Here is a 15,609-nt window from a genome sequence, read left to right as displayed (position 1 = left end):
GTGCAGAAGGAGGCCATTTGGCCTATTGAGCCTGCCTCACAACAATCCCACTCAGGTCCTATCCCTAACCCCACATATTTACCCTGCTAATCCCCCTGACACTAAGGCTCAATTTAGCATGACCAATTAACCTAACCCACACATCTTTGGACTGTGGGAGGAAACCGGAGCATCTGGAGGAAACACACAGACACGGAGAGAACATGCAAACTCCATACAGACAGTGACCTTGTAAGAGAGAGGAAAACAAATGTCCCTTTTTAATATAGTACAGGTGGGCTTTTGTTCCCACTTTTAGATGTTTTTAGTCACTGGTGCAGTAGTGTGATTATCCTGGTAATTGTGCTTAATGTTCAGCAGCAATTTGCTACAATTGACAAAACTGTAGAACAGCAAGCTTTAAGGCTGTGAAACAAGTTGACGTACACAGATTTATTATTGACATTTGACTCCACTACGTTGTGCTGCCTTCCCCTTTCCCCTCACGTTTCAGTATCAGTGACACAGCAATGTTACTTGTACTCTAGAACACACTTTCCAAATACCCTACCTCTTTCTTGCTTTGTTACATCTCTTTCCACTTTTTAAAAGCTTTCTCAAATTTATCATTCCCACTGTGCTTTGCTTTTTTTTCCTCACTCTTTTCCAGTGTTTGCTTTCTCCCTCCCATCCTAGGTAGAAGTTTGAGAATATGTTAAGCATCTGCTATGCAAGTTTGAGTTGTTAATGTGCTTGCAGTCTCAGCGAACGTGAGAATTTTTACACACAAAAAGATTTGCAGTTCACCTAGTTTTCTTTCAATCATCCTGGTTGTCATGTGGTACAATGATAGTGAGGTTATTAACTGACATTTTCAATTAACCTTGATCAGTTAATCTTCAACAGAACATGATAAGTGTGAGGAACAACCGAGTATTGGAGAATATCATGTTCCTCCCAATTATGTTATACTTACCCCATGTCACAACTCAAATTAGTCACACACTGAATCCCAAAATATTTTCTGAAAGAAATCAATATAATTTGCATTGAATAAATCAATATTAATTCCTCTTTATTCTTCTCCCTGTTAAGACCTAGGCTTAGTATATGCAAATACATATCCAAGCCTCAGATGTGAAGGGGCACTGGCAGAAAAGGCTGATGCCTCACTATATGGTAGGTTTGATATGGAGAATGCAGATACCAAATCAAGCCGCATTTGCTTAAGTATTCAGCAAGCATTTGGTTCAATTGGTGCCCTGATTCCCTTCTCCAAATGAAGTTTCTTTCAGAGTGCAGAATTTGAAGTTTTCAGAATCTTGGAAACACATTGTCATTTGATTGAACTGACAGAGCATGTGGGTTGGGTGTGAATGAGACTGCTGTAATACACTGACAGTGATGCATGTGTTGCTGCTGTTTCCCATTGTAGAGTGGCACTTTCTCACAGTGAGAGTCCTGGTTTCATACATGAAGGATCTGTTGCAGAACTTGATGATATGCACAATGTTAGCCAATGGCGGGAGGTGCTCCCAGGAGAAGAAGTGCCTTTTGAATTTGAAGCCAGAGAAAAGCTAAGACACAGGTGAATGAAATAAGATAACACAGTATTCGCTCTACAGCCTTTGTATATCTCATCAATAATCAGCGACTATATGCATGCAGTGTCAGTCATGGTGACATTTTGATGTAAGATCTTTTGTATGGTCATATCTATATTTGCATAAGATGCAGCAGTTACTTATTCTTGCTTTTGTACTGACAGACACACTCATGAGTTGAAGATTCATCAGCTTTTAGTGCGGGTGAATGGATGGGAACAAGTGAGCCCAGTGTCTGTGGACAAAGTAGGCACCTTCTTCCGGTGTGCAGCACCTGATCGAAATAACCAGTCTTCCATGGTACGCATGATGTACTGGTAGCATGTCATTTGTCAAAACCAATACAATTCTGAGAGCCTATATTTTTGAACAATGATTTGATATTCTGCAGTGTTGAAGCTGCCGCATTTTCAGAAAACAATTTGTACAATCATTTGCCATTTAAAAAGTGTGAGACACCTGGTAAATTATTGCCTGTGCAAAAATGTTACAATCTTCAATGCTGAGTTGTTAAATATGCAGGCTTTAGTACTGAGACACACTTGACTAGGAAGCTCCTAGGGTTAACAGTCCATCACGCAAACCTCCCATCCATCGAGGTGGCACATTGGTTAGCACTGCTGCCTCATAGCACAAGAAACCTGGGTTTGATTCCTGGCTTAGGTCATTGTCTGTGTGGAGTCTGCATGTTCTCCCCGTGACTGCATGGGTTTCCTCCCATGGTCCAAAGATGTGCAGGTTAGGTGGATTGTCCATGTTAAATTCTTTCTCAGTGTACCTGAACAGGCACCGGAGTGTGGCGATCAGAAATTTCACAGTAACTTCACCGCAGTGTTAATGAAATCTTCTTGTGACTCTAATAAATAAACTTTAAACATTGACTCTGTCTACACTTCCCGCTGCCTCAGCAAAGCAGCCAGCATAATCAAGGATCCCATGCACCCCAGACGTTCTGTCTTCCACCTCCTTACATTGGGGAAAAAGATACAAAAGTCTGAGGTCACGTACCAACCAACTCAAGAACAGCTTTTTCCCTGCTGCCATCAGACTTTTAAATGGATCTATCTCACAAAGTTGATCTTTCTCTATGCCCTAGACTGTAATTGTAACACTACATTCTGCACACTGTCCTTTTCTATGCACGGTATTCTTTGTCTGTATAGCACGCACAAAACAATACTTTTCACTGTATGCTAATACATGTAACAATGATAAATCAAAAAACAAGGAAGATACTTTGACTAACTGGAAAGTGGGTACCTACGAATTGGGTAAGGGCAAATTTCCATTGAGCTGTGATGCTTAATTAATGTCTTTTTTCCCTTTGCAAAGTGAAATCCCTTGAAAATTATGTACTGAACTAAATCACGGAGAAATTTTTCATCTTAATTTGCCTTATGAATAACTGACAGGATAAGATTGGCTGCCCATTCACTTCAGTGGGAAGATAGGCTGCTCTGATCCTGCCTGTTTGCTGCCACCAAGCAGGGTTGGGTTAAAATTACCCATATGATTTTGGTTGTCGATGTTAAGTGTATGCCACAGTTTACATAAAACTTCTCATGCTTTTATTCCAACCATTGATGTAAAGTTGATGATCTGTTGTGTGCATAATGCCAATCCACTTTCTCACTAATGCAGGTTGGGAGTCCCATCAGCAAGACCAACATAATACATCCTCATGTCTACGTAAGCATTCTTTCTGTACACCCATTATCAGATTTTAATCTATCTTTATTTTGAATTTGATTATTTCAGATTATTTATTTAAATTTATAATAATTCCCCCATTGCCCTTTTATTAACATTGTCTGTGATTACGTTATTGATTTTGTTAATACAAAAACAATGTTCAGTTATCAATTATAGATTATGATTTTTGTAATCTTGTTCATGATTTATATTTTTGACAATGTTGCATTTAATTCTGCTGCTCATTGATCTGATTGAATTATCTCTCCGGTTTGCCTTGCTTCAATTTGTTGGTAGTGTCGTTTGACTGAGAGGTTTGTGTGTCGAAGCCCCGGGATTTGACACTTAATCAAGCTTAAGATTTGAGCACATTACTGAAGGAGTGCTGCGTTGCCTCAGATGCCATGTTTTGGGTGGAGCATTAAATTTGAGCTTCTGTTTGTTTTGTGACCATACAAGTCCCTGTGACACTAATCAAAGGAAAGCAGGAAGTTTTCTCAGGTGTATTTGTTCACATTAAGAATAAGGAATTCCTTTGATGTGTTGTCCTAATATGATTAGGAACTGTATAAATGCACGTTCTTCCTTGCAGGCACCTGATCAGGTCATGAGTCTAACATTATCAAATATAAGAATCTTGATATTTAACTTCGGACATATTCATAGAAAGTAGAAATGATCGGTTCAGATTACATACAAATTTTTAACATATCATGCCAAATTAACATTGTGACATACTAAGGCCAGTGTAGTGAATTAATGCTCAGTGTTTGTGCAAGGAAACACGTAGTTTGGAAATTTGCCCTACATAATAAACAACCCAGGTGGCACAGTGGTTAGCACTGATGCTTCACAGTGCCAGGGACCTGGGTTCAATTTCCAGGTTGGGTCACTTGTGTGGAGTCTGCACATTCTTCCTGTGTCTGCATGGGTTTCCTCCAAGTGCTCCACTTTCATCCCGCAGTCCGGAAGATGTGCTGTTTAGGTGGATTGGCCATGCTAAATTCTCCCTCAGTGTACCTGAACAGGTGCCGGAGTGTGGCGACTAAGGGATTTTCACAGTAACTTCATTGCAGTGTTAATGAAAACCTATTTGTGCCACTAATAAATAAAATTTAAACTAAACTGCTGTAAACAATATATGTTCAGGCATATTCTATGCTCTCTTGGCTATTGGGTGTTCAGCTTCTCTGAAAACCCAACCTTAAATAGGGATTGCAATTGTCTATATATCTTTTCATTAGTGTTGTAAAATAAATATTATGAATCTGATTTTCTTTCTTGTATTGTTCGTCATATTGTCACATTCTATTCATAAAAGAAGCCCTTAACAATGTTTCTCCCTTCTCGGTAGTTCTCGGCATTGCCACCTGTCCGGGTTGTTTTTTCTGTGACTCTGGAGGGGAGTGCAAGAAAAGTGATAACTGTCCGCTCAGCGCTGATTGTGAAAAACAAATTGGAGGTACCCATGGAACTGCGACTGGACAGCCCATCTGCTCCAGACAGTAAGTCAGTGCATCAGTACGTTCCTTAACAATTATTCTGGAATTCCAGCAATAGTTCAACAGTACATCAGTAAGGGCAAATCCTACCAGAAAAAAAATCATCAGGCTCTCCAAACCCAGCCCATCCATTTATGGTGTAAGCTTAAGCTGTCTACAAAGTAAAACACACTAATATTAGGGCGGCACAGTGTTTAGCACTGCTGTCACACAGTGCCAGGGATCTGTGTTCGATTCCAAGTTAGGGACACTGTGCAGAGTCTGCACGTTTTCCCTGTGTTAGCGTGAGTTTCCTCGTGTTCGGTTTCCTCCCACAGTCCGAAAGATGTGCTGGTTAGGTGCGTTGGCCATGCTGAATTCTCCCTCAGTGTACCTGAACAGGCACCAGAGCGTGGCGACTAGGGGATTTTCACAGTAACTTCAACGCAGTTTTAATGTAAGCCTCCTTGTGACACTAATAAATAAACTTAAACTTGGGTTTTAGATTTTCTACGCAGAATTTAAAAACAACCAGCTTTTTTTTTGTTTAAACTGATGGCTTAAACATCCTGTCTAAGGTCTGTCATCAGAAACTATAGAACACTGTGAAACATACTAATCTCATAACTGACCATCCACTCACTTTTTGTTAGTGATGGATTTGGTCAGTTCAGTTGTAAAGTAGATAGTGTTAGGTACAATTGATAGTCATTTTCAGAATCTAAATTGGTAATTTCTTAGTTACTCTCCTTGGCAGCGTGTGAACACTTGAGACTTCAGTATTGCTGGGAAAAGAGTGTTTCTTTTACCAAATAGGATTGGAGCCATTTGGTCATCGTGCAAGCTTGATGCTGAAATAAGGCACATCAAAACCATCTTGCGGGATAATGGCTGCCCTGATCAAATGATTGCTTGCTGTATTTTGCACAAACTTATAATGGGCCAAAGGTGCCATTTTTGGCCCTGAAAAATGCCCAGCCTACCTCAGGTTAATCTGGGAGGTGTTTCAAAGATTTGAGTAACAGGTGAAGCTAGCCTTTGCATGCTGTTACTATGCAGTGCCAACAGGGATCGTTTTCTCCACTGACAGGCTACTGCCCTCAAGCCAAAAAGATGTTCTGCCTATCACACAAATGAATTATGTGGTTTATGAATTTCAGTGCCAGTGTGATGCCAGGTATGTGGTCTATATGTCCTAATAACTGGCAAATTGTATTAAACAGTGTGTCCTTCAGTTGTGTCCAACAAGCAAAGTTTTGATTGTACCCAACTAGCCTGTGCTTGCAAAACTCCAAACATAGTGTTGAACATTAGATGTGTTTCCTTGATTGGACAACATTTGTTAAACAATCTTGATTGTGCTAAAAATTACACAAACAAATTTAAGATTGTCAATTGGGCTCACTTACTAGAAGCCACATATTCATAAACAGGGCCCTGTCCTTTGCGGAGAGAAGCAGCATGTTCGTACATTGTGCCTTTTTCAAGTAAACAAAGATTGGGGGACAGCCATTCCCTCATTCATTCCAAATGGCAATGTCTTGAACAATCAGAGTCAACTTAGTTTTAATTTGAAACAAAGGTTTGGCAGTTAACTGTTTTGTTGCATTCTTGTGGGCAACACCTCTACCGATCAGGGTCCACTTGCCAACCGATCAGCACTCTCTTCTCACGCAGTATAAATTCTTGTTCCCTATACTGTTGGTTTATCTTGCATAGCTGTCCTGATGAGTGTAGGACAAAAAGCTTTGATAGCATGTCTTTTTTAGCAAGACTCAAGTTCTGTACTGCCAAATGACTATTTACAACTCTACATTCTTCTATAAATGAGAAATCCTTTTTAACCTATTATCATGTATTTCTTAGCACTAATAACATTTATTTCATAGCCTGAGGCAACCATAACTCAGTTTTCTCATTTTTGTTTTTTGGATAAAAACAGAGTGGAATCTGTTAGCTCAGAGATAATTTTCTTATGTGTTCTGTGTTATTAATACTGTAATGACTGTGTTTCTCCAATGGCTCAGTTGGCTAATGCACCTTTTGATTCATTTTCATGTTATAATTAAGGCCATGGGCCTGGGCTGATGAAGGGAAAATCAAATAGGGTTCTCATCAATAACTGCCTGTGGCTAGTCCACACTAGAAAGAGCTGTGGACAGTGTTTAGGCTGTGACGGTTCCATGGTTGAATAACCTATCTACACGAGCTGCTAGTAGACCAAAGCAGAACAGCAGTCAGCAAAACCAACAGAGCTTTGAGCAATGTAATCAGATCAGTGTCTAGTTCTTTGAGAAGATCATACTTTGAGCAGCATGTCCAGTTCTGATCCTCAAGACACAAACATCACTTTCAGGCCTTAGGCATTTGCAGAGTAACGCGGCAAGGTTGATTCCTTATGTCAAAGGCCTGAAATATGAGCAAAGACTGGAGAGCCTTCCTGTCTGGAGGGGTGATGTCTGAGAGATAACCGTGTGGGTAGATTTAAGAATGGAAAAAATAAATGCAGAATATAATTTAAACTGAGAGTACGGCTGGGGAAATAAATACAAACCACTAGGAGTGGAGTCTGGATATTTCTCTTGGCACAGAGTAATCAGAGTCAATTTTGAGACAGTTAAAAGCAAAATACTGCAGATTCTGAAATCTGAAACAAAAACAGAAAATGTTGGAAAATCGCAGCAGGTCTGACAGCATTTGGAGAGAGAATAGAACCAACATTTTGAGTCTGAATGATCCTATTCTCTCTCCACAGATGCTGTTACACCTGTTGAGATTTTCCAGCATTTTCTGTTTTTGTTTGAGACAGTAGTTGGATAAAAAAGACCCCAGGATTATTTAGTTACATTAATTTGTTAGTGTCACAAGTAGGCTTACATTAACACTGCAATGAAGTTATTGTGAAAATCCACTAGGAGCCACACTCCAGCGCCTGTTCGGGTACACTGAGGGAGAATTTAGCGTGACCAACGCACCTAACCAGCACGTCTTTCGGACTGTGGAAGGAAACCGGAGCACTCGGAGGATACCCACACAGATGCTGGGAGATAATGCAGACTGCATAGACAGTGACCCAAGCTGGGAATCAAATGCGGGTGCCTGGAGCTGTGAGGCAGCTGTGCTAACCTACTGGGCCTCTGTTTTGCCCAATTTTCCATTTTCCAATTGGATGCTGCAATATTTGGGCAGAGGGGTCTGCAGTTAGGATCTCAGATAAATGAGTTAAAATGGGCTGAATGGCCTTCCTCATCTGTGATCAGTTGAGAGAATAATGGAAAAATGCAATGTCTGCCTCTTTCAGCTTCAATGCCTTGGGTGCCATCACAGTGAGTCAAGACTAGTACTGGTACTATTATTTTCTCAGGCAACAGTTTACAAAGATTGTTCATTGTTTTTTTGTATGTTCTCAAATTTATGCAAACTAATTCCAATGATTTCAGAACCTGTGGTGTTGCCAGCAGTGGTACCAGGCGATTCGTTAGCAATTCCCTTGCACCTAACATCTTGGCGTCTACAAGCAAGACCAAAGGGACTTGGGCTGTTCTTCTGTAAAACACCCATCCACTGGACCAGTGTGGCAAAAGTAGGGGAGGTGAACAGCAGCAAGCGCGAGTGTCATTCATCAGACTGTGATGACAGCTGTTCATACAGGTACCCAATTTGTTCTGGCAGTTGCGCCTACTTCTGTAAATTCCCAAGATGTTTTGGGTGTAAGTTTATGACCAACAGTCATCTACAATATTTCCTGTACAGTCTTCAGAACATAAAGCAACATTTAGTTACTGCATATGAAAATTCCAGTTCTTAAGAAAGGCCAGCTTCGAAACACTTGACCCCTTTTTTGCTCTCCACGGATGCAAATTGATCCACTGGCTTTCCGGTCATGCACCTTTTTTTCCTTATTAAAATTGCAATTCAGAAGCTGGCCAAAAATCTCAACATTAGTCGTACCCTTGCACTAAACTGCCATTGAACAGTCGCCGAAATAGAATGGGGAATGCTGTATACAGCAAAAGAAGACACTGATTTTGGGGTCAAATCGCATTATTAGGGCAAAGTAGAAGCATCTAATCTGTGCTATGTAGAGAGAACTTTACTGTGCAGCTAATTCTTGCTTAAAATTTTTCCATTGTATCCGCTGCACAAAAATTTAAGCACATTTGGTTGCCAAAGCTCAACAAAAGCACTTCTTATTCTTTATGTAGGTTTTTAATTTTAGTTTATTTAGAAGAACCATTGATGCTTATGTTGTAAATTTTGTCATATTTATTGGAAAAAGTATAATATTCCTCAAATCAAAGATACAAAATAGGTTTGGATGAAGGCAGCCCTTCAAGCCTATTTGATGTCGTTCTTACAAAAAAACCAGCCTTACAGATTTCACATTATAGGAACCAGCTGTTTCTTAAATGAGTCATGTCCAGGTTTCAACTTCTCTTCCTGGCAATGCATTCCAGATGTTTATCACGTTCTGTGTAAAGAAATACTCCCTGACGTCAACCCTAATTTTGCCTTTCACAACCATGAACCAGTGCCGTCGTGTTGACATCCTTTGAAGTAGCAGACCTTGTTTCAGGTATATTTTACCTGTTATTTATTAAGCTGCTATAAGATTCCTTGAAGCGTCTGTTTTAGAAACTGGAGCACCAGCTTGCCACATTATTCCTGAAAGTTTCTCCATGTAATGCCAGGCATTAGTTTTCCTGGACTTGTCTGCACTGCCCCGAGGGCCTGAGTAGCTGTCTACCGAAACAGATTGCAGTACTCCCAGGTATGGCCTGGCCAGAACACTGCACTGCTTCAGCACAACATTAGACTTGCACAACTTCTGGGGATTTCAACTCAAGCTCGGACTTGAAATCAAATCTTTTGAAGTTTGCGGAAAGTTAGAGACGTTGCAACGTTCCTCAGTTTTCAGAAGTATAATCAGTAAACACTAAATCATGAAACCTTCTGTACTTGATATTATCATTTGGGGGGAAAAAGATAAGTTCACTTTTTTCCATATCATTGATAAATGTCCCCAGTTTAAGCCATAAAGCTATCCCTAATTAGGCTCTACATAAGGGAAATAAACTGTATGAAATGAACATTCCTTTGAAACTTGTTTCAGTTGTACCTTAAGAGTTTCAAGTGCAGACCCCACCTCTACTTTAAAATTCTGATGCTTATGTTTAACTCGTTTCCTTATTTTTTAATATTTGTTTGTGGGACGTGGACATTGCTGGCTGGTCAGCATTTATTGCCCATCCTTCGTCACCTTTTGAACTGAATGGCTTGCTAGACCATTTCAGAGGGCAGTTAAAAGTCAACCACACTGCTGTGGCCCTGGAGTCACATGTAGGCCAGAACAGGTAAGGATGGCAGATTTCCTTCCCTAAAGGACATTAGTGAGCCAAGTGGGTTTTTCCAACAATCGACATTGATTTTGTGGTCCTCATTATATTCTTAATTCCAGATGTTTCACTGGCACTGGCTGTCCTATACATTCTCCACTTCTTTGCTCCACTGGTAACTGTCTTCAGCCATCGATGCCACGTGCTTTGCAGTTGTGTTCCTAAAGCTATCCCCATTTAACTCCCTCCACTCCTCAAACGCCCTCTCTAAAATATATCTTTGGCCGACACTTGCTAAATCACCTGTATTATCACAGCTTCCATTGTTGCCTGATTATACCTGTGTGGAACTCATTGGAACATTTTTCAACATTAAAGGTCCAATGCACTGTTTATTAACCATGTAGCTGAAGTTGAGAGGTTAAAAAGTTTTTGTTATTACTTCTAGGTACTGTGTAGCAGTTAAGAAGGAGAACTACCCTGATTACTTGCCCTTAAATTTGATGTCTGGCAATGCTATGCAAGTTTACCGACAGCCAGGTCACACCATCTACTTGCTACCCACCCTCGTCCTGACAAATCTACTGCCCTGTGAGCTTTCCTACTATGTGAAAGGCACTTCCATCAATGGACCATTGAAACCGGGGAAAGACGCTGTGCTGCACACAGCTGACACATCTCAGAACATTGAGCTCGGTAAGATGTCTCATTGTTGTTGTATCCTTTTTACCTCTAACCACAAGTGAAGAGGGAATTTGTCAGTTTGTTAGATGATAAAATAGGCTGCATTTTGTAGTGTGCAGAAGCACTTTTCTGATTTTCTGTAATGGTAAGTTGCACAGCTCTTGCCATGCTGTGAGAAAATTAAATCAAACACAAAGGCAGGAAATGCACATCTCTCATTATCTGGAAGAGAAACAAACTCTGTTTATAGGTAGAGACCTTACATATGAAAAAGTATCTTCCATTCAAACTTTCTGTTGCGGGTGTAGGACAGCATAGTGGCACAGTGGTTAGCACTACTGCCTCACAGGACCAGGGACAGGGTTTAATTTCCGGCTTGGGTTACTGCGTGTGCGGAATCTACACCTTCTGCTTGTGCCTGCATGTGTTTCCTCCCACGGTCTGAAAGACGTACTGGTTAGGTGCGTTGGCCTTGCTAAATTCTCCCTCAATGTACCTGAACAAGTGCCAGAATGTGGCGACTAGGGGATTTTCACACTAACTTCATTGCAGTGTTAAAAGTAAAGCTATTTGTGACACTGATAAATAAATCTTAGAAAAAGCAGATGGATTGTTCTTATGCATTGAGGTAAGTACAACTCAACAAATCTACAATAAATGTGTTATGCCTACTTTTGAGTTATGCTTCTGATAGACTCTGTGACAACAGTTCAAAACTGCAAGTGATGCATGAAAATCAGTGGTCTGAAGAGTTTTGTTTCATTCCCATCTTCCTGTATGCTGTCAGGTGGAAGCCTTGTCAACTAAATGGATGGGTATTTTTGATCTGGATGCCTAATGGCATTAAAAACAAGTTTGGTTCAGAGGATAACATGTCTCTGGCTTGAAGGCTTTGTGTTTAAGTTCCACAACAGAGTTGAACAAATATTTTGGATGCATGTGAAAGCTCACTTGGCACAACTCAGAGTATAGCGTTCTCCTAATGTCCTGGCTATCATTCCTCACTCAAACAGCACCACTAAAATAAACAGATAAATTGGCTCATCACCTCAATATTATTTGTGAGATCTTGTATACATCATGATTACAGCTCATCTACGTGAAACTAGTGAGCGTTTTGAAGTAATTCATTGCATGCTGAATACTATCAATCACAGTGATCCATTATATATGGTAATCTTTCTACAAATGTCATATCCTAGATGTGTTAATAAATTAAATATGAAACAGTTACCACAAGTTATCTCTAGGAAGGAGAATGGTGATGTTGTTTGAGCAGTATATTTCAAAATAACTTCAATTGATTTCTAGGCATAATCTAAATGTTTCTGTTTACAAAATGTTTTTATTATAATCTACTTGTCAGGAATTACACTAGAAAACTTTCCTGTGTGTAAGGAACTCCTAATACCAGCAGGAACCACTAACTATCATGTCCGTATGCGACTTTATGACACCAAAAAACGCCTGCTGAACCTAAGCATTCGAATTGTGTGCAGAGCAGAGGGCTCCCTGAAGATACTCATTTCTGCACCTTACTGGCTCCTCAACAAGACAGGTTAGAAAAGAGTTCAAATTCCAAATTAACAATAGCTCCATGATGCACTGTTGTCTATTTTCAAAACTGCAAGTGATGCATGAAAATCAGTGGTCTGAAGAGTTTTGTTTCATTCCCATCTTTCTTCAGGGCTGCCACTAATTTTTCGACAGGACAATGCCAAGGCTGATGCAGCAGGACAGTTTGAGGAACATGAGCTTGCACGAAGTCTCAGCCCCCTCCTGTTCAGCTTTACAGACAAGGAGCAACCTAACATGTGAGTAAAGCATGCAGGCGCATCCCTGGCTCATCTGATGCACTTGGGTAATGATTGTGAATGTGGATAACTTGTAAATATAGGCGGGATCTGTCCTGCTGTTAAATGTTTACAAAGGTCTACTTTATCTTGGAGATGCTGGGAATCACAAGATTTTAAAATCAGTTTGGTTCTTAGCTGTGATGTTTCTATTCATCACACCTGTGTGGCTGAGTGAATCCTGGATGTAGATCTACAAATGGACCATTGGCCTTGATCTAAATACCTGTTTTTATCCCTTTGTAAAACCAACCCTCTTGATCTTGTAACTGTAATTTTGCAACTCACTTTCAATTTCCTACACTTACGTACACACTTGCCTCTTGCTTTATTTCGTCAAGATGAAGATAATGTTGGATCGAATTTCATGGGTCCCAGCACAAATCAAAACATTCAGTTCTGAAGGTGAGTGCTACCTAGCTGCCTTCATTCTGCCCTCAGACATGTACATGTCTGGCAAGAGTTAGCAAATGGTGACCAGAACCAGTGACCAATTATCCTTCCCAATGAATAGAACAACGTTTTGTTGGATTTAACTGCATGTGCCCATCCTCCTCCTGCTCCACCTCCTGAGGCAAGCAGAAATAGGGGTATCTGTAACCAACTTAGGAAGCCACTTGTCAAACTATTTTCTGATCCTTCAAAGGCAATCAGACAAGCCCTTGGAGTCAATATTTTTCACCCTAAGCTTGCTTTTCTTTTGCCTGATCACTTCGCTTTTCATAAATATATCTTGACATCTCCTTGAAGGACGAGGGTGGCACAGGGGTTAGCACTGCTGCCTCTCAGTGCCAGGGATCCAGGTTCGATTCCCTGCTGGGGTCACTGTTAGTGTGGAGTCTGCACATTCTCCCTGTGTCTACATGGGTTTTCTTGGGGTACTCAGGCTTCCTCCTACAGTTTGAAAGGCATGCTGGTTAGGCACTTTGAACAGAACAGGCACTGGAATGTGTCGACTAGGGGAATTTCACTGTAAATTCATTGCAGTGTTACTGTAAGCCTTACTTGTGATTAATAAGTAAACTTTAACTTTAGGGGCCAGCCCTCATTACCAACTGGACAATGCTGTTCTCAAAGATTAATTACTCAGGGAAACAAGCTTCTGCACATCCAGCCTCACTTCGTGTTCCTCAAAGTAAATGTACTGCCTTAGTACTACCTGCCCCTTCACCTCAAAATCTGTCAATTTGTATGTTATCAATACCCTTTAATTTTGAAATGTGAACCAGATCCCCTTTAAATTTATGCCTATTTGACAATTCCAAACCCATTACACAAAATCCAACTTCATAACACAGTGAACTTCAACTGGAGATTGCCCTCTTTCTTTCTATACCTTCTCTAGAGTCACAATGTCCTCCTTGAGGTGGGAGGAGTTGGGAGAGCCAAAACGGTGCACGGTTCTCCAGAAAAGGTCGCACCATAACCCTAGTATCATGGGCCTTGTTTGCACTGAACCATCAAGACAATGCAGCTCAGACCCCAGTTTGCTCCTGAGGTTGTGCTTGGATGTTTAACCGTTCCCTAATGACCACTCCCAAATCTGTCGCCTTTCCTATCAATGTTAACCTACTTATGGTCCACTCTGTATCTAAATTTTTGTACCTGTATTCCTAAGTACGTAATGATCTACATCAAAAGCCAGTCCACGATCTTGAAGCACTTCTTGAATTTGTGTAAATCCCGTTGTAATCTTTATTTCCTCCTCTTAAATTCCTGACATTACCGTGCATGTTACCATCATCTGTGAATTCACATAGTGGCACAGTGGTTAACATTGCTGCCTCATGATGCCAGGGACCTAGATTCGATTCTGGCCTTGGGTGCCTGTGTAGAATTTTCATGCGTCTGTGTGGGCTTCCTCCCACAGTCTGAAGATGCGCAGGTTAGGTAGGTTGGCTGTACTAAATTGCCCGTCAGCATCCAAAGATATGTAAGTTAGGTGGATTCACCATGGTAAATACGTGGGGTTACAGAGATAGGGGAGGACGTAAGTGGGATGCTCTGTCAGAATTGGAGCAGACTTAATGGGCCAGGTGGCCTCTTTAGCAACTCTGTGGTACTGTCTGTTGTTAAGTCTTCTTAGGACAAGTGACCTGTGTGTGTGAGTGGATGGATTTAGCCTCTTGTTCTCTCTGATCCCTGCAGGTGTACCATGCGGATTGGGAAAGGGATCCATCCAGAAGCCGTTCCTGGTTGGTGTCAGGGATTCTCCCCAGATGGAGGCAGTGGTGTACGAGCAGTGAAAGTGATTCAGCACGGGAACAGGCCAGGACTCATTTACAGTATCGGTGAGAGTGAATAACGTGTTTTAGTGACCTAATGGGGAAATCTTTAAGGATTGAGGATTTAAGCTCGTTCTGATTATACTTTCACTATGTTTAATTATAACAGATTTGGTGCAGAGACTGCAATTGAACTTGCTTAGCAATTATTGCTTTTAAGTTGATTTACTTTCATCTTTGTGTCTCAGGAATTGATATCAGGAAAGGTAGAGGACGCTACAGAGATACCAACATAGTGACGTTTGCACCCCGATATCTACTGGACAACAAATCTTCACACAAGCTGGCCTTCGCGCAACGAGAGTTCGCCAGAGGCCTGGTAGGAATAGTGATCTAGTTTTAAAATCAAATGTATCCCTAAATAGAGAGAACCTCTAACTTCAAGGGACGATATCAGATGTACGTTGAACACACTTACTGAGCCCCTTTCTCCTTTGAAGTAAACCATTTATTAAAATAACAGGGAGAGGAATTTGATTTGTACAATAGCTTATATGAAGTATTTGCAGACTGGTATGGTAGAAAATAAACTGCAATACGAATAATCTGAGCAGACCCAAGACAGTGGATGTTGGACCAGTTAATGTAATATGAACAGCTTACTCCAGCGTTGCACATTAGTGGTTTTAGCCATCAGTTGACCCATCTGTGATATTATTGAACTGTTTTTGATTTCTTCTGAAATACTAATGCAT

General features: G+C 40.8%; 1 protein-coding gene across 4 annotated transcripts in view; it reads left to right on the top strand.

The window, feature by feature from the left end:
* Nucleotides 1-15,609, top strand: part of vps13d (vacuolar protein sorting 13 homolog D) — a 261,410-nt gene that overhangs the window by 132,599 nt on the left and 113,202 nt on the right. For all 4 annotated transcript variants that reach the window (XM_080215376.1, XM_080215379.1, XM_080215377.1 and 1 more), the window contains 10 exons: nt 1,415-1,567; nt 1,748-1,883; nt 3,225-3,272; nt 4,630-4,780; nt 8,197-8,407; nt 10,541-10,788; nt 12,143-12,334; nt 12,464-12,590; nt 14,778-14,920; nt 15,103-15,233. In XM_080215376.1, coding sequence (XP_080071502.1) covers nt 1,415-1,567; nt 1,748-1,883; nt 3,225-3,272; nt 4,630-4,780; nt 8,197-8,407; nt 10,541-10,788; nt 12,143-12,334; nt 12,464-12,590; nt 14,778-14,920; nt 15,103-15,233 — 1,540 coding nt within the window. The remainder of the gene's footprint in view (nt 1-1,414; nt 1,568-1,747; nt 1,884-3,224; nt 3,273-4,629; nt 4,781-8,196; nt 8,408-10,540; nt 10,789-12,142; nt 12,335-12,463; nt 12,591-14,777; nt 14,921-15,102; nt 15,234-15,609) is intronic.

The sequence above is a fragment of the Carcharhinus amblyrhynchos genome, chromosome 30, assembly GCF_965287045.1.
Source record: "Carcharhinus amblyrhynchos chromosome 30, sCarAmb.v2.hapA, whole genome shotgun sequence".
In the NCBI taxonomy this organism is placed as follows: Eukaryota; Metazoa; Chordata; class Chondrichthyes; order Carcharhiniformes; family Carcharhinidae; genus Carcharhinus; species Carcharhinus amblyrhynchos.
This window is presented reverse-complemented; position numbering and strand designations above follow the sequence as displayed.